A 24,453-nucleotide genomic window follows, 5' to 3' on the forward strand; every position below is an offset into this window, starting at 1 on the left:
TTAGCTACGATTAAGTTATGCTCTGTGCAAAATTCTACCAGGTGGCTTCCTCTTTCATTCCTCCCCCCCCCCCCCTTTCCATATTCACCAACTACGTTTCCTTCTCTTCGTTTTTCTACTATGAATTCCAGTTACCCACGACTGTTAAATTTTCGTCTCCCTTCACTATCTGAATATATATATATATATATATATATATATATATATATATATATATATATATATATATATATATATATATATTTTATCTCATCATACATTTCATCAATCTCTTCGTCATCTGCGGAGATAGTTGACATATAAATTTGTACTACTGTGGTCGGCGTGTGAGCTTCATATCTATCTTGGCGACAGTAATGCGTTCACTATGCTGTTTGTAGTGGCTTACCCGCATTCCTATTTTTTTTATTCATTATTAAACCTACTCCTGCATTATCCCTATTTGATTTTGTATTTATAACCCTGTATTCACCTGGCCAGCAGTCTTGTTCCTCCTACCACAGAACTTCACTAATTCCGACTATATCTGACTTTAATCTATCCATTTCCCTTTTTAATTTTTCTAACCTACCTGGCCGCTTAAGGGATCTGACATTCCACGCTCCGACACGTAGAACGCCAATTTTCTTTCTCCTGATAACAACGTCCTCCTGAGTAGTCCCCGCCTGGAGATCCAAATGCGGGTCTATTTTACCTCCGGAATATTTTACCCAAGAGGATTCCATCATCACTTAACCACACAGGAAAGCTGCATGCCCTCGGGAAAATTTACGGCTGTAGTTTCCCGTTGCTTTCAGCCGTTCGCAGTACCAGCACAGCAAGGCCGTTTTGGTTAGTGTTACTAGGCCAGGTCAGTCAATCATCCAGACTGTTGCCCCTGCAACTACTGAAAAGGCTGCTGATCCTCTTCAGGAACCACACGTTTGTCTGGCCTCTCAACAGATACTCCTCCGTTGTGGTTGCACCTACGGTACGGCTATCTGTATCGCTGAGGCACGCAAGCCTCCCCACCAACGGCAAGGTCCATGGTCAGTGTGGGAGGGGGGAGTGGTAGGGGAGAATCATTACGATAAAATTATCAGACCAGTGAGAATGTACTGTTACGCGAATGACAAGTGTCAAAATAAATAGCAGGACTAGAGCAAAGGGTAAGAGCTAACTACATAGCGCTGTCAATGAAAAATGAAAGTAAATTTGTATTGATTTTCACAAAGAATGAGTATGTTCAAGGCATTTCAGTTGCCTCTTTGAATTTTTCCCTAGTATCTCTGCTCCTAACATGTGAGTAGAAATAGTGTGTTCATATATGAGGTGTCACTGGGTTTACACTGTTGCCTCATATGTGTACTAATTAACTTTATTAATCTCATATTGGTATTGAGTGAAATGTTATCAAAATAATTTGTGCTATGTTTGGATGAGTTAAAATTCTATCATTTCCATATTTCCAGTTATATGTCCTAGATTTAGCCAGAAGCATTTTGAAAATACTCTCACTTTAATGAAAAATAATATGTGAACTTCATGTTATAGTGGTTACTCAGAACTTACTCTAAGATAAGACTAGGTCCGTGGATAGGAATAGATTTGCAGATGGTAAATTGTAGATAAGAAAACTATAGGAGAAACGACGAATTCGCCAAACAGGCTACTTTTGTATTTGAAGGTGGCACACGATCTTCGAATGCATCTTTTCGTAAACTGGTAGACTAAATTACATAATGTATATTTTTCTGATGTCCTAACCACAGAAATAAGAAGCTTTGCCACTATCACGTATAGTATTCTACCATAAGTTATAAAAGCAGTAACCTTTTCATGAGATGAAAAGCGAATATTTAAATACTTATTGTTCCCCAATTTGTCGTACTAGCTAATGTTCTAACGAGAGGGAATAGGATGCGTGGCAGAACAGTATAAGTAAGGTGTTTTGCTGATTACCTTCTTAGCCGAAAGGGAAGCGGGTGACGTCTCACCGCGTTGGCCACCGGTAGGTCTGACTCACGGTTTGAAAACTCCAAAACTCGAGCTTGAAGTATAATCGTGTCGGAACTGCTGCACGTGCCCAACAGAAGAAGGAAATCACAGCGGAAAGGTCGTTACTACACGCAAAGAAGTATTTCAACGCTGTACAAACTCCCAAACAAAGAGAATAATTAAAGGGCGTCTTCCTCCAGCCCGTCCGTAATTTCTAAAACACGCTACACCAGTTGAACACAGAATGAGACGACAACAAAGCGTTTTTACTAAAATCTTATATTATTATTAGTGCGCTGTCTGGCGCAGTATGAACTCACAGACATAAACGTTTGCCAAATAGGCCTTGCGTGAACGCGTCTAATATTCTTTGATGTCGGTAATGGGAAAATTAACGGTAGTGGCATCTCTGTATGCCTCTTTTAGGACACTTCTTTGAACTCAGAGGCCTAATCATATCCCGGTAGTTTATCTGTTATTGCTTTCAGCAGCTGAATGATTTCTGCTTATTACTTGGCTCCTCTCAGTGACACGACCGCGTAAAATATTCTGTTCTGCAAAAGAACTGTACCACTTGCACTGATACTTCAGATCTAAATGTCAGGCTCTAGATCAATGTTGCCAACATTTGTGATATTACCCCTGAACGAGATCTAGATTGAAAAAAAAGCCTGTTTGAACACCGCTGTTTTTAAAATTAGAGGAAAATACACACTATTTCGTTAACATCAATGATCAATGAGCTGATTGGTATTGCTTATTTATTTTTCTTTTATATTCAGTTTGTTCTCCGCCAATTCACATCGTAAATTGTGTTTCAAGTTCAGTCGGTTTCTTGCTATTGTTTTCACTGCTACTATTATTACAAATCTACTTCCACACTTATACGTTATGGTGAATGGATTTAGTACTCTTAAGACTTTTCCTGATAATGACGCATATCTGTCACAAATCTTTCTCCAAAGTGTTGCTGGTTTTGTCTTAGAGAAATCAATGTTTAGTGCATCCTCTTCGTGTAGTCTAAGATTTTCTGCTTACACTTGAACTTCGCTATGTGAAAATATTCCTTGATTCGTTGAAGAAGAAGTTGAAACCCAGCCTTACTAGTCGGTTCTCCAGTCCAGGAGAACAGTTACCGGTAGAGTTTATTACTGGCGATAAGAGCTGACTTACTTCATACATGATTGAGCATTTTTCACTGTTGACGTGGAGTATCACTGTCAGTTCTGGGGACATCGAAATGACGAACTTCAGTCATGCGTAAATAAACCTACAGGCTGGAAAAGGAATTGGCAACTTATTTTCTATTGTCAAAATTTTCACAGCATTTTCTTGCAAGTAGTTTATTGTTTCTACAAAAAAAATCCGCATGATATTTCTCTTTCGAAATAAATATATTATCTGTTACTTTTGCATGTAAGTCTTCTTCTCGCCCTTCACAGAAACAAAGCAGTTTCTTGTCGAAGCTCGAGCTCTCTATGCATAACCTTGAGACTTGGCACCCACCGTACTTCTCTCTGGAACAAGAACACATAGAATTTGGCTCCACCCTCATTGCACAATTCTTCAAGAACTCTTGTGCTTGCTGCCCTGCTTCGTACGTAGTTTACGATCTCCATTACCTGAGTCGAGTACATTCAACAAATCAGGTGGGAGTGTTTTCACTGCCAAAGCAGAACGAAGTTTAATGCAGTGGCTGAACGTCGTACTTGGACCTACTTCTTTCATCAGTGTGTGGAACCCAGAGCGAACGCCCAACATGGAGGATGCATTTGATTTTCCTCAACAAAATTGTTCGCTGATCGGGGAAAATCTTCGCCGAGTGTAGCAGCGTCCAGCGATTTCGAGAACAAGTATTTTTCTTTCAGGCCGTCATCTTTTGTGCATCGAACAACATAGACAGGCAGGTGGGAATAAGGAGCAACGTCGGTCGATTTGTCAAACTGCAGCGTGGACTTGATCTCATTTCATTGAGCACTGTGTCCAAAACATCCAAATCTATGTCGTCGATACGACTTCTGATTATGTTGTTAGAAACAATGTCTTGTTTATCTTTTCCATGAAATTCTCTCCTATTGTTTTGGTTTCTTGGTTTCAGTGATTCACAGAGTGATTCTCTACGGAGCTTTAACACCAGCAGACTGAGACAGTGGTCTGATGAATCCACGAGTGAAATTTCCAGTGAAGCCTTTTTGCGTCTGAAGATTACAATATATTTTTCAGCGAATTCTACATGATTTCTGTGTAACTAGTCTTTTCATTTATTGGGTTTCATTATCTGTACTACTAGCACTTTATCGTACAGCGAACACTGGGAGTTTTCATTAGCTTGTAAGTTGTGATCTGTGCTGTGATTGATCTGCTATCCCTGAATACTTAGAACAAGCCTTGATTGACTGAACAAGCCCACATTGACTGAAGCTATGCGCTATTATCTGAATAGTTATGACCCAATAACCAAAACTGAAACACCACCTGACTGATAATTAACCTAAAAGAAGTGAACACACAAGCACACACTAACAGACATCCAGCGCAATGGAAAATTGATATGATTAGGTGGCACAATTTAACAATCAAAACTGTGTAGTTGCCTTCTAAAATCCCCTCAAAATTAGTGATTCTAATGTAGTTAGCTTGTAGTTGTGCTACTTGATGATTTCCCTTGATCGTAATGACAATACTTTATCCTGAAATTGATCTGGCATAGAAAACACTACACCAAAGTGAGTGAAAAAAAGACATCATTCAAGAACATAATTCACCAATACTGTTGCAAAAGCTGAAGGCATTACCTTCATATTCTGCACAAATTATTGCTTGAGGACATCAATGTGCATTTTGCAAAAATTACCTACAGCAAATTTGCGTCCCAAAAAACCGGCAAAACTCACCTTTCAATACCTTGAGGTTATATGTGTAGGGAGTGGGATATTTATTACTAATTCGTTGAAGGAAGGACTGAGGAATGCAAAAAGGCTAACTACAACACTAAATTAACACTCTGTGTTAACCTCAAAAGAAATGAAAAAATGATTCAAATGGCTCTGAACACTATAGGACTTAACATCTTAGGTCATCAGTCCCCTAGAACGTAGAACTACTTAAACCTAACTAACCAAAGGACATCACACACATCCATGCTCGAGGCAGGACTGGAACCTGCGAGCATAGCAGTCCACGGTTCCGAACAGCAGCGCCTAGAACCGCACGGCCACCGCGGCCGGGAAAAGAAACGAGTGTGTGTGTGTGTGTGTGTGTGTGTGTGTGTGTGTGTTTGAGGTTTATGGGCGCTAAACAGCGTGGTCATCAGCGCCCAAACGCATAGAAACAGGAACACATGCGGTGAAGGGACGAAGACGGACACCGAACAAGGAGAACGGCTAAAAGACACAGGCCTGATGCAGTTCCAAATGCTCACATACAGAGGCAAAACAAGAGGAGAAGAAACACACTAAAAAAGGAAAGGAAACACAAGGAAAAGAGAACAGATACCGAAGGGAAACAAGGAGGTAATCGTGACTGGCGGACCTCTTACCTAAAACCTGGGTGAGCCAGTCACCCAGCAGCACATTAAAACCCTCTCCCTAAAATCCGAGGCAACAGATTGGACAGGACACAAAACCGTAAGACCTTAACCACTGTCGCTGCGTCGTCTTGTAAAATAGAGGGCAAATCCAGTGGCAAGGAAACCACCGCCCTCTGGTCAGAGAATAAAACACAGTCAAGTAAAATGTGGCGGACAGTAATCTGGACGCCACAAGCACTGCAGATTGGGGGGTCCTCGCGCCGGAGTAAAAAACCATGCGTTAAGGGACTGTGCCCAATGCGGAGGCGAGTGAGGAGAACCTCATCCCGCCTGTATGACTGGTAGGACGTACACCATGGTCGCGTAGTGGCCTTTACCAGACGCAGCTTATTGTCAGAAACTGCCAGCCACTCCTCTTCCCATTGATGCATAACACGAAAACGCAAAAGGGAGGTTACAGCATGGAGGGGTACGGCACATTCAACAACGTGAGGGAGGGAACATGCATCTTTGGCAGCCACATCCGCCAGTTCGTTTCCCCTAATACCCACGTGCCCCGGCACCCAGCAGAAAGAAACCTCCTCATAGATATATGCCACATGGGATTTATAGCACACGTCTATATGTATGGAATTTTCTGCAGCCACAGAAATACAAATTTTCTGTACACGTGATGCTGAAGGGTAGGAGAGGATGACAAAGCTAAGTGCATAAAGCATTAGATCTAATAACTACGACACAGCCCAGTAATCAGCTTCCACCTTACGAAAAATAACCAATATCTGAACCTTTGTAATACTGTGCAATTGACTACAGTAGTGGGAGAAGGGCGGTGTTGCCCAACTCTGCATTGTTGCCAAATTTATTCAATGTGGCGGATCCAAGATGGCAGCAGTAGATATGACAATGTCGCAATGACCTCATTGGGGGAAGTTCAAATTTTGGTGGGAAGATAGGTCAATTGGGCTACCTCAACTAACCTTAATCCCTTCCCTCCCTCAGTAAATGGCGGGAAGTTCGAAATTTGGTGGAAAAAAGGTCACTTGGGCTACCTCCACTAACCTAAGTCATCCGACCACCACATCTTCCTTGTAATTGGTGGAAAAACGACTAAGCCTGTGCTGGGCTGCTGGATAGGATGGATATAAGTCTTTATTTTGCAGCCATGCTTTATTTAAAGAATTTGAGGCAGTAGCTCCATTCAGTGTGTCCACCATGAGGTCCAGAGCCTTACTGACCTAGTACACAGTACTGCCACGAGATGGAGCTATCGTCCCATGGTGGTGTGGGGGGAGAGGAAATGGCGGGAAAAAAACTCAGCTTATGGTGGGCTGCTGGAGAGAGGAAGGAGTGTACTTTATTTATTTTGGAACAACTTATTTAGGGACGTAGTTCACATACTTTCTTTATTGCATTGATACAAAACACTTGCCCTGACGTGCTGGAGGTCACAGTAACTAATCTACAGACCTGCAAACTATTCGTAAATAGGCGAAATAATGCAGTACACTGATGTACAGACACGAAAACAACTCGTAAATTTTCAAAATAATGCGTGCATAATGCTGTTCAAACATGCTTGCTAAATGTAAACTGTAGAAATCATGCGTTGCACGGCCTGCACACTTGTTCACAAAATAATGCAACAGACACGAAAACAACTCGTAAAATCTTAAAAGATGATGCATGTATAACACGATTCTTAAACAGCGGAAACTCATGCAGTGCACAAACACTCTTTGCATGTAAAAAACGCTTTCGAACTCTGGTGAGCCGTGACATATCAGCAAACAGCCCCCACCCACAGAACTCCCAAGGTACACATGCCAGTCGGCGCACTCACGCCGTCCCATATGCAAGAAACGTCTGGGCCACACACACATGTTTACCACTGCTACTGCGATGCCTCTTTACCTGCGGTCCAGTGAAGACCTAATTGCTGAGACTCACCATTGTAGGTGCCGATAAAAGGCTCTCAATTTTATACTGACATCACATGTCTACGCAAATAACAGCCAAGTTTCTCTCTCTGAACACGCTATAGAAATGTGTTGCAATGCTTCCCAGAAAAGCCCAGGATTCATTGTTTATAGCGATCCTAACGGGAGATTTGAGGTGCACCTAGCCATGCACGTGTTTAACAGTCCAGTGTGGCTGATGCATCGCCCCCAAAATATTCCCATAGTGACTCACCATTGCAGGCGCAACTAAGAGGTTTTCAGCGTTATACTGACATCAGATGGCTATGTAAATAAGAGCCAAATCTACCTCTCGAAGAATGTAAAGTGTCATAGAAATAGCTAATGGTTGCTTTTGTAAGAGTTTTCGTGATGTCTCAGGTTGCCCGCATGGAAATTATTGTCCTAACAGAACCTGTTTACGAAAACAGGCCAGAATAACGCCAAATGCATTCCTCCTGATGGTCCTAATGTGGCACCCCGTCCATCACGTGTTACCTGGAAATCGTTAAGTCCTGCTTTCAACAAACATCTCTGAAACACAAACGTTCTCTCTATTGTGTAGAGGCTTCTATGTCCCAGCACAAAGGATGTCTTGTGAATGAATGCGGCATGCTGACTGGCTCTTAATGATGTTCTCTGCGAAATTACTGATGCTGCTGGTGAGGTAGCAATGTCCGCCTTTTTCTTTCTGCAGATGAGAGTTTCAGTGAGAAAACTATTTTGTACAGATCGCCATACTGCACTGACAGTTTAACCCTGCAAAAATGTCTTACAGATCGTCAAATATGGAAAGACTTTTGCACAACTACACTGCTTTGCCACTGAGTACAGAAGCTTGAATATTTCAGGGTGAACCCCATCTCCGCATGGCATATCAATGTAGTAAACACACAATTCATATCCTGCACCATAAAAAAATAACTCCCTTTTACATCATGCGTACAGATATAAACCGCTAGACATTCGTACATATACTGTGAAGACAGACAGCTTAAGCACATACAGTGTATATACTCCTCACAGCACTAAATATTTCCTGCAACCTTGGGCAGTCATCCACCTCAGCTGACAGCCACAAGTCATCAGCTTCCAATGTGTGACCAGAGTCCCCTCAGTGGACTAAAGCCACTCTCCAACTTCTTGTACAAAGTCGGGCTTGCTTTCTCTTGGAACAAAGACGTTACTGTTTCTGGCCCCGACCTGCTTGATTTCTTGCTTTCTACACACATCTCCAGACTCTGGGATTACAAGGCCACATGGTTTGCTATAACATTATATCATTTACGCGATACCACACAGCAATATCGCTTGCACAGCAGTATCGGTCGCACAGTATAATTCTGAAGATGTAGACTCGAAATTATTTCTGTAGGAACTCGAAACATTAGCGGGCTGGAGCGTGCTGTAAACCGCTGATTAACTAGAAACGTATCCTGTCTGAAAAGAACTTTACATGAAAACTCGAAAAAAAATAGAGAAAAGTCAACTAAGGTGTTTCTCATGTCTAGAGAATCAGCAATTGTGTCTTCCACCCATCTTTCACCTGCTATATGCACACAACACAATCTACGTTATCTCAACTAAATAATGGCGCGAAATGTGCAAAAGCAGTCAACCAGACTATTTACATGGGAGGGAATAATAGTCCAGCGCAAACACACGTCCATATTGAATCTTCTCAAATTTCTACATGTTCACGAAAGCTGTCCAAAACATACTAAGTATTAGTTCGCTATTCCATAGTCTACAGGACGACACGTGTAAGTCAGCCACACGCCTGTATCCCAACAGGCCTTTCCATCCAGATGGCTCCTGTCATGAGAAGGAAACGTGAATCATTACCCCTCCACAGGCCATCGATGCTGCAGTGTGCTATGCACCCCTACACAGATTTGCCCTAGGAAACTGGCCACATACATGTTTGATCACTGAGCACATGTAGTGATGCTATTAAATATACAGGTATGGATGCACTTCACAGACCAGTTTAAAGTTTAATCACTTGTACTGTAGGAGGATGACCATATCCCACTGACTATACTGTAAGTCACAACTGATTCTCCCTGTGAACCTGTGTCATTGTTTGAAACACTGCACATCAGTGTACTGCATTATTTCAGCGATTTACGAGTAGTTTACAGATCTGTAGGCTATTTACTGTGACTCCAAGCACGCCTGTGTGCGTGTTTTGCAACAGTGTAATAAATACAGTATGTGAAATCTGTCCATAAGTAAACTGTTGGCATTATTTCGACAGTTTATAATTAGTGAGTGTGTCTGAAGAGCATTTTACATACGTTACCTTGACAATTACGAGTTGTTTCCATGTCTGCCTATCAGTGAACCGCATTATTTCGGTGAGTTATGAGTAGTTTGCATGTCTGTAGGCTGGACAATGCATTATTTCCACAGCTTACAATTAGTGAGTGTGTTTGCACAGCGTTATACATGCATTATTTTGAAAATTTACGAGTTGTTTTCGTGTCTGTACATCAGTGTACTGCATTATTTCGGGATTTACGAATAGTTTGAAGGTCTGTAGACTAGTTAGTCACCCGCACCGCGTCAGGCGAAGTGTTTTGTATCAGTGTAATAAATAAAGAATTTGAAATATGTCCCTAAATAAGTTGTTCCAAAATAAATAAAGTACACTCTTTCCTCTGTCCAGCAGCCCACCACAGGCTGCGTGCTTTTCCCACCATTCCCCCCCCCCCCCCCTCTTCCCCAGACCGCCGTGGGACGATAGCGCCCTCTGGTGGCAGTACTGCTTACTAGGTCGGTAGGGCTCTGCTCCTCATGGTGAACACACTGAATGGAGCTACTGTCTCAAATTGTTTAAATAAAGCATGGCTGCAAAATGAAGACTTACATCCATCCTATCCAACAGCCCAGCACAGATTGAGTCGTTTTCCCACAAATTACAAGGAAGATGGGGCCGCTGGGTGACTTAGGTTAGTGGAAGTAGCCCAAGTGGCCTGTTTTGCCGCCGTTTTCTTAGGTTAGTGGAGATAGCGCAAGTGACCTTTTTTCTATGAAAATTTGATTTTCCCGCCATTTTCTGAGTGAGGGGAGGGGTTAGGTTAGTTGAGATAGCCCAATTGACCTATATTCACACCAAAAGTTGAACTTCCACCCAGACATCATTGTGACATTGCCATATCTATGGCCGCCATCTTGGATTCGCCATGTTGACTTAGGTTAGTGGAAGTAGCCCAAGTGGCCTCTTTTCCCGCCGTTTTCTTAGGTTAGTGGAGATAGCGCAAGTGACCTTTTTTCTATGAAAATTTGATTTTCCCGCCATTTTCTGAGTGAGGGGAGGGGTTAGGTTAGTTGAGGTAGCCCAATTGACCTATATTCACACCAAAAGTTGAACTTCCACCCAGACATCATTGTGACATTGCCATATCTATGGCCGCCATCTTGGATTCGCCATGTTGACTTAGGTTAGTGGAAGTAGCCCAAGTGGCCTCTTTTCCCGCCGTTTTCTTAGGTTAGTGGAGATAGCGCAAGTGACCTTTTTTCTATGAAAATTTGATTTTCCCGCCATTTTCTGAGTGAGGGGAGGGGTTAGGTTAGTTGAGGTAGCCCAATTGACCTATATTCACACCAAAAGTTGAACTTCCACCCAGACATCATTGTGACATTGCCATATCTATGGCCGCCATCTTGGATTCGCCATGTTGAATAAATTTGGCAACAATGAAGAGTGGGACCACACCGCTCTTGTCCCACTTCTGTCTGCATGTCCACACTCATAGTTGGTCACCAAATCAGCATGTGAAATATACAAATTAAAGTGTAAAACTCCCAATTGATATATCTTAGAGACTGTGTATTTATTATAATGGTCTCCCAAAATCTTCAACAGGAAACAGCAGTTCCTATCAGATAACAACTCATCGGCATCCATAACATGTCTAGTCCATTCAGACTTCGTGGGTGACCTGGCCCATTCAACCGCTCTCGCAGATGATTCGCTGAATCAATCTAAACGCCATGCATTTGTTATGTTACTCACTGCCTTTTTCTCCTTGATATATTTTGTAGCGGTTCCCAGCCTTGGTTGGTAGGTAACTCAACTGTGTTTCTTCTGTCTCTATCTTTGCACCCTCTAGCAGCATATTTCCATACTACTTTTTATCGGCCTCTCCTCTCGAGCATTCTGCGTGCCGACAGTTTCAATCGCACTATGTCAATAAGGTTTTCTGGTGGCCTCACCTTCGTTCTTGAAGCGGAGTCACATCTCCAACATGTGGTTTTTGCTGGCGCATGTTGAATTTTCATCACTGGTGAGTTTGTACATTTTTCTGTCCTAACATGGAGTCATTCTGAATTATTTTCTTTCGTGGTCTTACTTCAACACCTTTTTTAGGTTAATACCTGCGGCTCCTAGTGTTCATGTACAGTGCCTGCAACTGATACTCATCGGAATTCTTGATGTTCATCTTGTAACTATCCAAATTAGGCGGTTATTACAATTCGAACGTCATCCAAATATTGGGATATCGTGGTTTTTTAACAAAACAGTGTCAAATTAGTTATGTGAGTATTTATTCCCTTGCCCTTCTGGGTTATTGCCATATTTTTCCTATTATTATACCTTCTAGATCACACTGTATTTCATCATAGATGTATACACATGAGAGGGCGATTAAATCATTGCAAAACTGGATGTATATGATTTTGTAATAGTGGAACTACTACAGTTAATTCGACTATCAAAAGTGTTTAGTAGATTTGAATAGTTTTTAAAAAAATTCAAAAAAGTTCCTTCATATATCTAAAGATGCCATAACCGTAAAGTTATACAATCTGAACTCTCCAGAGGTGAGAAGTTTACGTACATTGGTTTTTCGCAAAGAGATAGCTCAAAGAGGTTGCATGACCTATCGATACCAATAGCAGGATATCTCTGCGAAATGAATATGAATATGATTTCAGGATTTAAAGAAAACTAAAGTATGAATGAAACGAAAGTACTGTTTAACACGCAACTTTCAAGTTTTATCTTAGCACGATCACTTTTTCTACTTGGCATGGCTCCTGAAATAAATAAATGCTGTCTAACATACAAGTACTTAAGAGCATTTCAGAAAAAAAGTCGTCGGTAAAATGTAACATTATGATTCAAGAATATAATTACGTAATGTTTATTAAATTGAGAGATTGGGGTTACGTCCATTTATAACTTACTTTAGGTTGCATATATTCTGCCGTACACATTCCGCCTCAATTTATTTTGAAGCACTTTCAGTAGCCGGAAGTATACACGTTTATGTGCTGCTGATGCCATAATTAGCTTCGGCTGGACGTAATCTCAAAGTCAATCTAATTAATAATACTATACTTTGTTCATCATAAGCTTTACAAGAATGTATTACCTGGCAAAGGAAAGAGAAGAACTAGTCAGAGCAGCAACCATATGTTTACAGACAAGGAAGAGAGAAACGGAGATAATAAAAGCAAACGCGCAGTGTTCTTAACACTTGGGCGCACAGGGACGCAAAACTGCGACTCATTGCGCCACAGAAGTGCGTCTGGGATGCAACTCAAGTGTGTCCGCGACATGACGTGTGGAATCCGCGACACTGAATATTGTATCTGGTGCTTGCGCGATAGTACTTCGCAGGCGTTTTGAGTCTTATCCGAAATGGGGTTCTCAGATTCAATAAGGAGCAATGCCAGTGTGGGCGGGAATCCAGCGACAAGCGACTTTGGCGCTGTGTCGCTACGCAGAATACAGCGTGAGAAGTTATAGCGTCTCACATATTCCATAAACGGCTTTCTGTTCACAGGCGAAGTGACCCGTTGACTTTATTAGCGTTGAGGCAATATGTTCTCATTAAGTATAGACTGGAAGCGCGAAGTTAGGTGCTGAAGGTGGATAGAACATGGTCTTGAAGTGCTACAGATCACCTGCGTCAGGAGTAACACTTGCGGTACATTTTGAGTGGAAACTTGGAGAAAACTTCACTTGAAGTTTCTGGTCACGTTGTAGTATTAGGGAAGATCTCTACTTACCAGATACTGACCGGAAGACTCAAGTGATGAAGGCACGTTATGGAAACCAGGAAACTTGAAATTGTCTCAGATGCCTTGCCCGACAATTGAGAACTCGACTGTACAGATGGTAAGGGGTAAGTTGGCGGTTTTGAGAAATTGCACAGTAAAGTTTTAAAAAATCTCATAGGTAATATATTTCAAGTACTTCCATTGAGTTTTTTTGACTCAGGTAAGTCATTGTAATCAAATATTTATTGCGTAACAACACATTTTTAAAATAGGCAGTTCTGTCCAAAATTTTATTCTCAAATATATGTCAATTCGTAATTACCATTGTTTACTTGAAAACTGAGTTCACTTAACATGCGTTTGAATTGACTTACAATTGTTTATTTGCTGCGCGAGTTTATGGAACTTTACTGTGAAGCCTCTCAAAAGTGCAAATTTAAAACTTCCAACTGGTTTCACTTTATGATAGGAGGATTTGCATTATCAATTTGTGCAATAGTAAAGCATAACAACAACAAAATTAATCTATGATTCAGCCTAATAACAAATTAATTTTATTTTCGCCTTACTGTAGCACATATAAAATTTTAAGGACGGCCCCTACCTTTTGTGCCATCACACTGTCACGTAAAATTCATATGGATTATCGTATGGGACACAACATTGTTTATTTGCTTAAACAATTACACTACTGGCCATTGAAATTGCTACACCAAGAAGAAATGCAGATGATAAACGAGTACTCATTGGTCAAATAAATATATTATACTAGAGCTGACATGTGATTACCTTTTCACGCAATTTGGGTGCATAGATCCTGAGAAATCAGTACCCAGAACAACCACCTCTGGCCGTAATAACGGTCTTGATACGCCTGCGTATTGAGTCAAACAGACCTTGGATCTTGTACAGGTACAGCTGCCCATGCAGCTTCAACACGATACCACAGTTCATCAAGAGTAGTGACTGGCGTATTGTGACGAGCCAGTTGCTCGGCCACCATTGACCAGACGTTTGCAATTGGTGAGAGATCTGGAGAATGTGCTGGCCAGGGCAACAGTCGGACATTTTCTGTATCCAGAAAGGCCCATACAGGACTTGCAACATGGGGTCGTGCATTATCCTGCCGAAATGTACGTTTTCGCAGGGATCGAATGAAGGGTAGAGCCACGGGTCGTAACACATTTGAAATGAAATGTCCACTGTTCAAAGTGTCGTCTGTGCGAACGAGAGGTGACCGAGACGTGCAATCAATGGCACCCCATACCATCACGCCGGGTGATACGCCAGTATGGCGATGACGAATACACGCTTCCAATGTGCGTTCACCCCGATGTCGCCAAACACGGATGCGACCATCATGATGCTGCAAACAGAACCTGGATTCATCCGAAAAAATGGCGTTTTACCATTCGTGCACCCAGGTTCGTCGTTGAGTACACCATCGCAGGCGCTCCTGTCTGTGATGCAACGTCAAGGGAAACCGCAGCCATGGTCTCCGAGCTGATAGTCCATGCTGCTGCAAACGTCGTCGAACTGCTCGTGCAGATGGTTGTTGTCTTGCAAACGTCCCTATCTGTTGACTCAGGGATCGGGACGTGGCTGCACGTTCCGTTACAGCCATGCGGATAAGATGCCTGTCATCTTGAGTGCTAGTGATACGAGGCCCTTGGGATCCAGCACGGCGTTCCGTATTACCCTCCTGAACCCGCCGATTCCATATTCTGCTAACAGTCATTGGATCTCGACCAAAGCGAGCAGCAATGTCGCGATACGACAACCCGCAATCGCGATAGGCTACAATCCGACCTTTATCAAAGTAGGAAACGCGATGGTAGGCATTTCTCCTCCATACACGAGGCGCCACAACAACGTTTCACCAGGCAACGGTGGTCAACTGCTGTTTGTGTATGAGAAATCGGTTGGAAACTTTCCTCATGTCAGCACGTTGTAGGTGTCGCCACAGGCGCCAACCTTGTGGGAATGCTCTGAAAAGCTAATCATTTGCATATAACAGCGTCTTCTTCTTGTCGGTTAAATTTCGCGTCTGTAGCACGTCATCTTCGTGGTGTAGCAATTTTAATGGCCAGTAGTGTATTCAGTTTTCCCTGATTAGCAGCAACTTTAGTAATGCATTTGCGTTCAGGAACGTATTCAGTATATTTGTCTGAGTCGAAGTTATCCACATCATCCTCGGATTTCTACAAATCGTTCCTGAAAAGTAATTTCCTGATACGAACAATCCAGTCGTTACTGTTTCTCGCAGCCATGTCTTTGACACATACCACTATTTCCATGCACGTATTCTGCTGACGTTGTCATTAGCGAATCACATACCATGTTTACAAACAATAACTGTGTTCCTCATCGACTGTCCCTCACCACTGTATAAAGCCGAAGTCTTCATTTACCTTGAGCAGCCAATGACAGAACTGCCTCGTGAAAATAACGTATTAGATTTCCTGGTTACTAACAGGCAGTGTCCGACCGAAGGTCGATTTCTGGCCGAAGCCGATTAATCGGATATCGCCAAAGGTTTAATAGCCCCAAGAAATTTCGTTCAAGACTGGCAAAACGTGAATAAAATAATGATTTAAAAAAAAGTAACATAAACAATATAACGAGATGGTTAAAATTACCTTGTAATCTGCCAGAAATAACAAAACTTGGAAATAAAGTCAGTTGTAGTATTTATTTATTTAAAATAGTACTTGAATAATTACAACTGAAACTTCGAATAATAATACGCAAATGAATCTTAATTTTCCATTAGCGTTTTGATATCGATCAATGAAAAAGAATTAATAATCGAAGTTAACAGATTTATGCTGTAAGCTAAAAATAATAATTTGTCCACAGTTCCACCAATCAAGTTAGATCGCCTGTCCGCACATATCTGTCCCTCTGCGCTTAACAATTGTTCACCAGAAACTCTAGTAGGAGGATCAGATGGTTCAAATGGCTCTGAGCACTGTGGGACTTAACATCTGAGGTCATCAGTCCCCTAGAACTTAGAACTACTTAAACATAACTAACCTAAGGACATCACACACATCCAAGCCCGAGGCAGGATTCGAACCTGCGACCGTAGCAATCGCACGGTTCCGGACTGCGCGCCTAGAACCGCGAGTCCACCGCGGCCGGCTAGGAGGATCAGATAAATATTCAAGTGCAGTTGGACGTAGATATGTATAAAGACAACAAGTGCAGTATTCATAAATGTCATTATTCCTCAGTAGCAAAGGTTCTTTTAAAAAACATGTTAGATGTTCTTCAAAATGAGGATAGTGATGTCCCAAATCCAGCTTGTTGCCACTTGTGACTGGTAATGTAAGTTTATCATGTTAATCCCATGAATCATCATCATTTTTTGGGGATGAGTTTTCGATATCTGCATATGACGTCGAACAGGAAGGTGTAGGCTCATCAACATCTACGTCCAGACGAACTATTTTACTTGACCGAGACTCATTCTGTGGTAGAAATGGTATTATTTCAGTCTTCGCTTTTCCCGTTTCATCACTAGTCATACTTAGTTTTAAAACGGGGATCTATTAGAGTTGCAACCAATAAATGCGGAGTATTTCTTGCGTAAGAAAATATGTTAGCAGACTCGCAAACTGAATCTTGAGCAGTTTTACACTTTCAGGACCTTCATCTTTATCGATCAGTTTTGAGTTAAGAATGACGGTATTACTAAAGATAACTGATGAAGATTCGCTTGAAATATTCAGCGTTGCTTAGTGAAAGCACTTAAGTACTGTTACACGGAAGCTATTTGTACCCAATCTTCTACAGTTGCGTCTATCATTCCATCGCGTTCTGCCATGTATGAAATAACAGCAGTTTTTTGCTCAACCAGTGTTTCCAACATTAGATAAGTGCTGTTCCAGCGGGTCTCGACATCAAGAATCAAAATGTGTTTAGGTAAGTGGCATGTTTCTTGAAACTTGTTTAAATATCGGGAGGCTTGTTCACTTCTTGTGTCGTACGTATTTTTATTATATCCTTTACAGCAGCATCTTTGAAAATAATATCATGAATAACAAGCTGCAGCGTATGAGCTAAGCATCCAATACAAGCAAAGTTTCACAACATATGGCCGCTTGCATATTAAAAGCATTGTCGCAGGTACTCGTGTGGATTTTATTTGTTAAATTAAATTCGCCAATAATTTGGTTAAGTCTCTGAAATATGCTGCCCTGTGTGATCTTGTTCCAAGACACTGGCTGCCAGTATAACTTTTTCCTTTTGAGGCCTTTAATGAAGTGGGCTCTGCAACTCAGCAATGAGAACGTCTTTGGTTCAAAATGGTTCAAATGGCTCTAAGCACTATGGGACTTAACATCTGAGGTCATCAGTCCTCTAGAATTAGAACTACTTAAACCTAGCTGACCTAACGACAGCACACACATCCATGCCTGAGGCAGGATTCGAACCCGCGATCGTAGCAGCAGCGTGGTTCCGGACTGAAGCACCTAGAACCGCTTGACCACAGCGGCCGGCAACGTCTTTGGTGGATTACTCCATATGTCAGTAGTAAAGCTGAATCATTCAGCGTCTCCTAAAAGCAGTACGATTTTTGCTTTTACTTTTTCGCTCGTCGTTGGCATTAAAGTCGGTCCAAACTATTTCTGATACTTTTCCTTTGCTTGGATGGATGTCAGGGTCAGTCAAATTGAGCCTACGAACTGCATCTCCTTCAACAATGTTGTTTGGCGGCATGTCGACGATAGTAAGATCCATAGTACTGTTATCTATTCGTAGTGATATCGGATGACTGTTAGACCACGGTGAAACTACTTTTTTCTCAATTATATCACGTAATGTAGACTGTTTGACTGCCTTTTTGTCTTGCAAAGAGGCCCGCGAATATGAACTTTTGATCAATTAAAAAAATAATCCAGGCACATATAAGGTTATGGTCACAGTACCACCGACATCGGTCGTCAGATTATTTTCGACAGACGTCGACCGATATCTTCGGTTGATTGGGTGGTCACAGTGCTTCAGACTGTATTCGTCGATTACACGGGATTCCGTATGCTCGCTTCGCGTCAGTAAATAAAAAAAATGTCTTGTGACGACGGCCTCCCGTCGGGTAGACCGTTCGCCTGGTGCAAGTCTTTCGATGTGACGCCACTTCGGCGACTTGCGAATCGATGGGGATGAAATGATGATGATTAGGACAGCACAACACTCAGTCCCTGAGCGGAGAAAATCTCCGACCCAGCCGGGTATCGAACCCGGGCACTTAGGACTGACAGTCTGTCGCGCTGACCAGTCAGCTGCCGGGGGCGGACTTCGCGTCAGTGAGTGTGGTCTACGAAGTTGATATTCCACTATTTTTAGCAACTTTTACACTAAAATACTGATTAATAAATGCAAGGCAATTCGCAACGGCGAAGTTATTCTTACTAGAACAAAAAGTAGAAAATCCTGTGCGCTGTTTTCAACTTCTCTAAAACTGCAAATTTCTTGGGGACTTGAGAAGTTAATTTATTATTGTTACTAATATAATTTTTTATTATTATTACTTTTCCGGCCCCTCATGGTGTCCTTACCTTTTCGTGGTGTTGGGGCTTGCGTGGTAAAATGATCCTTAGAGCTTGGCTTTGCTACTAGTAGGGTCTCCCATACCAGATAGGTCAAAGATGATGATGCAGATTAAATGGGATACCCTGGTCTTCCAAAAGTTGGAAGTTGGGCGTGGGGCCAACACTCCAACACCGTAAAAAAGATGATTGTTACGAAACACTAAGAAATAGCCTCCTCGGATTCGGTAAGGAACAATGGAAATGACCCCAGCAAGTCAAAGCCAAGCCAAGAGATCACGGAACAAACAATGAGTGAAGTGTGGCACTTGGAATGTAAAAACAATATTCTCACCTGGAAAGATGAAGGTCCTTAATGAAGAATTGAATTAGAACAGGCTACACATAGTGGTACTGCAAGAAATGAGATGGCCTGGAGAAGGAATGCATAAAGAAAAGTGGTATAGCTACTTCTACAATGGAAATTAAGGTAAACATCGGTTTGAAGTGGGCTTTGCAGTAGCGAACAGAGTAAATGGACATATCATGGACTTCAAGGCTGCTAATGAAAGAACGTGCTGGATAAGAATAAAAGGAAAATTCTACAATGTAACTCTGGTTTCATTCCATGCACCTACGGAAGATAAAGATGACAGTGAAGAACACAGTTTCTACAAAGACCTAGAATCAGTGTATGAAGATGCACCATCATACGATCTGAAGGTTTTCCTTGGTGATGTCAATGCTAATTTAGGAAGAGAAGATTTTTGAGAACTTACGCTGGCCTTCACAGTCTGCATGAGTCCTCTAACAACAACAGAATGAGATTAGGCAACCTGGCAGCTTGAAAAAACTTAACAATTATGAGTACCTACTTTCCTCACAAAGAGATCCATAAGATAACATGGAAGTCACCTGATCAAGAGACTGAGAACCAAATAGACCACATACTTGTGGATGCCAGACACAGAAGTGATATCCAGAATGTAAAATCTCAAGGAGGTGCAGAAATAGAATCAGACCGTTACCTTATGGTGACAACCACACAGGAGAGGACAGAAATGCTTAACAGCAGGAGAAGAGAAGCAGACTAGAAAATAAATGCAGACTTACTGAAAGAGGACCACATTAAGGAAAGATATGAACTTGAAATAGGAAACAGGTTTGCTTCCATAGAAGAAGACGACGAAGATGATATTGAAAAGTTTTGGTCGAAAATCAAGACAGGTTTAAAAGAGCTGCGAGTGAGGTGATGAAACTAATGGAGAAAAGGAGGAAGAGCAGAGGATGGTTTAATGATAGGTGTAGAGATGCTGTCACCAAGATAAAAGCAGCGAAACTGTTATGGCTGACAAACGAACAGGATGAAAGAACAAGGTTGGGAGACATGGAAGCAGCTAGAGAAGTGAGACAGGTCCTTCTAACAGAAAAGCGAGATTTCATAAACAGTAAAATAAAACTGGCAGAAGAAGATCGGACAGTAGGAAATACAAGAGACTTTTACAGGACAATCAGGTTCTTCAAGAAAGGATACAATCCAAGGATTGACGTGATCAGAGGCCACGAATCAGAGATAATCACAGATGAAATGAAAGCTATGGAGGAATTGAAAAACTACTTCGAAAACCTCCTGAATGTGGATGTAAACACCATGAGTGCTAGAATAGAAAATGAAGAAGGAGAATCATGTATAGGAAACAGAGATACTGTACCATTGGGGGAGTGTGAACTACCAAGCAAGAAAGAGGTAAGAGCAATCATAAAACTGATGAAGAGGAGAAAGGCACCGGGAATAGATGGTATACCTGCAGAGATGCTGAAGGAGGGACGAGCTACTGAACAGGCGAGACTACACCACTTAAACTACTTAATTTGGAAGAAGGAAATGATCCCTGAAGAATGGAAGGAGTCTGTCATCTGCCCTATACTAAACAAGTAGACCCAATGAGATGTAGCAACTATAGAGGAATCACAATACTATGTACAGCTTATAAGATCTTGAACATGTTGTTACTCAAGCGACTAACACCACATGTCGATAAAGTACTGGGATTCCAATAAGTAGGTTTCAGAAAGGGAAAGTCAACTGCAGACAATTTACATACAATACGGCAAGTGCTAGCAAAGAGCTGGGAATTCCGCAAAATTGTTCACTGCCTTTTTGTGGATAGGATAGTGTGAACAGACAAAAAATAAGGCAAGAACTCGAAAGGGCTCAAGTTCCCAGTAAACTCATAAAACTGACACAGATATGCACCCAGAGACATCATGCATGGTGAAAGTAAATCGAAACATATAAAAGAAGTACAAGTTGAAGACTGGAGTGCGACAAGGAGACTGCCCCCCCCCCCCCTCCCCCCTCCTCTTCTGTTTAACCTGGTACTGGAGAGAGCCCTGAGAAAACCAGGAAGCCTAGAGACAGGAATACAGCTGGGAAGAAGGATCAACACCTTGGCCTATGCAGATGATGTAGTTTTAATAGCAGAGAAAGAGCAAGACCTGGTTCAGACGACAAGAACATTAATGGGAGAGGCAATGAGAACAGGCTTGAAGTTGAATATGGATAAGACAAAATACCTCGTAGTTAGCAGAGAAAATGATGACAGACCCCAGAAAGTGGAGGACAAAGACTTTGAAAGGGTAAGAGACTTTAAATATCTTGGGGTTATACTCAATGAAAGGAACGAGATAGACCAGCAAATTACAATCAGGAAACAGGTCAAGGTTTTCTCTGGGAGAGCTGTTAAAGTCCCAGCTTCTATCGAGATCCTCAAAGACCAAGATCTACAAGGCAATAATACAACCTTTAATCTTATATGCACAAGAGACCTGAATCATCACCCAATAAATGGAAAGAGAACTCCTGACATTTCAGAATGCCATCCTCAGACAGATTTTTGGGCCAGTCAAGGATGAAGATGAATGGAGAAAAAGAAATAACTGTGAATTGCAGGAGCTGTACAGCCCCCGATGCACATCGTGGCAATGATCAAAGAAAGAAGACTACAGCGTATGGACACGTAATGCGTCGAAAAGGCCAGATCATCAGGCAGTGGAGGATGACATTAGAGGCAAAAGACTACGGGGAAGACGACAACTCCGATGGATTGATCAGGTCAGAGAAGATATGAATACGCTGGTGTTGCCTGAAGAAGAAGACATGGACTGAGGACGCTGGAGGAGGCTGATTGGTGAGGCCGAAGACCGACTGCGGTTTGTGTGGCCAATGCAGTAAGTAGGTAAGTAAGTATTGCTTTTCCGGACTTTCCGTTGTCCCAGGAGGTACCTGCATGTCTTGCGAATTTATTGTTAGTCCTAAAATTCTCACAAACAGCAACCAACGCTGCTGAAACAAAATACACATTTTTTTCTCAAAAAGAAAATATGTGATACCGACAAGTACGCCATTTCAAGTACTGCTCAAACGGTCTGACTGAATAGAAAGGTATAACATCCGAGCATCTACCGTCTTCAACACATAAGTATGTTAAGACGAAGAAAAACAGAACTTCTTATTTTGGTTCTTTAAGTATATAGAGCAGTAGAATACGCAATACGAGACGTATTTGTCAGATACGAACCCTCTTCTAACTAAATAAATGCTCTTCGGTTTAAAATTAACACTTTTTCGTTAGTTTGCAGATGACTTGGCTTATTATGACTCAAAACTCTTCGCTCCTAAAGACAACAATGACGTAAGATCCTAACCTTTAAATGCACAAATGTAAAGGGACACAAGAAGAATATTTGGAGCAGCTCGTACATAAAAATGTATTTTTTCAGAAATTAAATAGACTACATTGCCTGCTGATGATTGCATAGCAGTGATGAACATATGTCGCAACAAGTCGAAAATTATTGTTTCAAAAGTGACACAAATCGTTGTTTCTGTAGTATCAGGACCAACACCAAGACGTAAGTATCTTTGACCTTAAATTGAAAAATAGCTAAGGAAGTGTAAATAATAGTGAATAACTATGAAGTTATCGCGTGTTAGTGCCTGCCACGTGCCCCTCTGCGTGCGATATGTCTCGAACACCTGTGAATATCGATTGCCCACAACGAGCGCCAGCCAAGCAAAAAGTCGTAGCATTTAGAATACTGACATAGATACTTTCTGGTAGCGATTAGGAAGAGTCCTTTTTGAGATTAGTTTAACAAAAAAAATTTAAAACATTCGCGCAACATAACTGCATAATTTAACCTGATATCGGCGCAAAAAATCGCAAAGGTACAAATACTAACATGTATATTTTTCTGGTAAAGGTCAAATAGGGTACTTTTTGAGATTTGTTTGTAATAAATTCCAAGAAGAAGACACACACAGTCTTTCAAATATTGTTCTTCCTCTGCCTTCGTTGTCAGTAACAAGCAAATATGATGGAGTTGACAAATCGAATTGCCATATCCAACTTCGATATATATCGCACGCATGTAAACCTAACGAATATGCCTTGCAAAGTTTTTCTAATTCCCTGAGTTGTGGGGGATACGCGCCCAGGGCTAGCGAAAACAAAGGTCGCTGCCTTACAGGAGTATGGCTTCCTCACACTATTGTCAACAAGCGCGACGTTTGCACTTCGAAGTCCTCGCTTGCTGTGGTGTAAACAGCACGAAAGTTTCAAAAACAGGTTCCGTGAAAGCGTTAACTAAAAGATATGGTACATACCTATATCAATGAATGTGAAACATACAAAAACGTAAATCATGCTGAGACACAACTGTTCAATGAGTGACACACTTAAAATCATGTAAATAATTACAATGAACAATATATTTGAACTGAAAGTGTATAAATTGCATGATTTTAGTCAGTTATGTTTATTTCAGTATAAAATGATACAAAGTCAACATCTTCATAAATATTTAGCTCTAGTTTTTTTTAAAGTAATCTACATTTATGTACAAATAACTCATTAACTAAATATGCATTGATGTTCCAAGATTCAGCATAACAAATTTTAAGTGAATAATTACTTGAATTATGTTATGTGTTATGCGTTGATAAATTTCAGTACCATTCTAGAAGTACAAAACTAAAATATTAAGAAAAATAGACGGCAATATTACATGAATGAAAATGCTTTGTAAGTCTACTTTGTACCAGAACTAAGTAAAGCACAAAGGAAAATATATAAATTAACTGGTTACAAATGTACATAAAGGGTTACAAATGTTAAATGTCCAAATGTGCAGTATATATAATTATTGTACATATTTTGTTCAGAGATAAAGTCAGAAGATGACCGTTTTCGCTTGGCTTGACGTTTGTACACATACTCGGGAACATCCCTTATCACAGTCCAGCAGCAATCTGCTAAAATAGTAGGGCTCCACTTTTTGGCAGATGTGTTCTCAAATGTGGTGATATCTTGATGAAATCGCTCCCCATGTTCATCACCCCCATGCACCACAATCTTTGGGAAAGAAGTCAAGACGA

General features: G+C 41.3%; 1 protein-coding gene across 1 annotated transcript in view; it reads right to left on the reverse strand.

Moving 5' to 3' along the window:
- LOC126360153 (sodium channel protein Nach-like) overlaps positions 1 to 18,204 on the reverse strand; it is a 195,020-nt gene extending 176,816 nt beyond the window's left edge. The window contains exon 1 of the mRNA XM_050007691.1: positions 18,072 to 18,204. Within this exon, the coding sequence (XP_049863648.1) occupies positions 18,072 to 18,204 (133 nt within the window). The remainder of the gene's footprint in view (positions 1 to 18,071) is intronic.
- Between the last annotated feature and the right edge of the window lie 6,249 nt (positions 18,205 to 24,453).

The sequence above is a fragment of the Schistocerca gregaria genome, chromosome 1 (genome assembly GCF_023897955.1).
Source record: "Schistocerca gregaria isolate iqSchGreg1 chromosome 1, iqSchGreg1.2, whole genome shotgun sequence".
In the NCBI taxonomy this organism is placed as follows: Eukaryota; Metazoa; Arthropoda; class Insecta; order Orthoptera; family Acrididae; genus Schistocerca; species Schistocerca gregaria.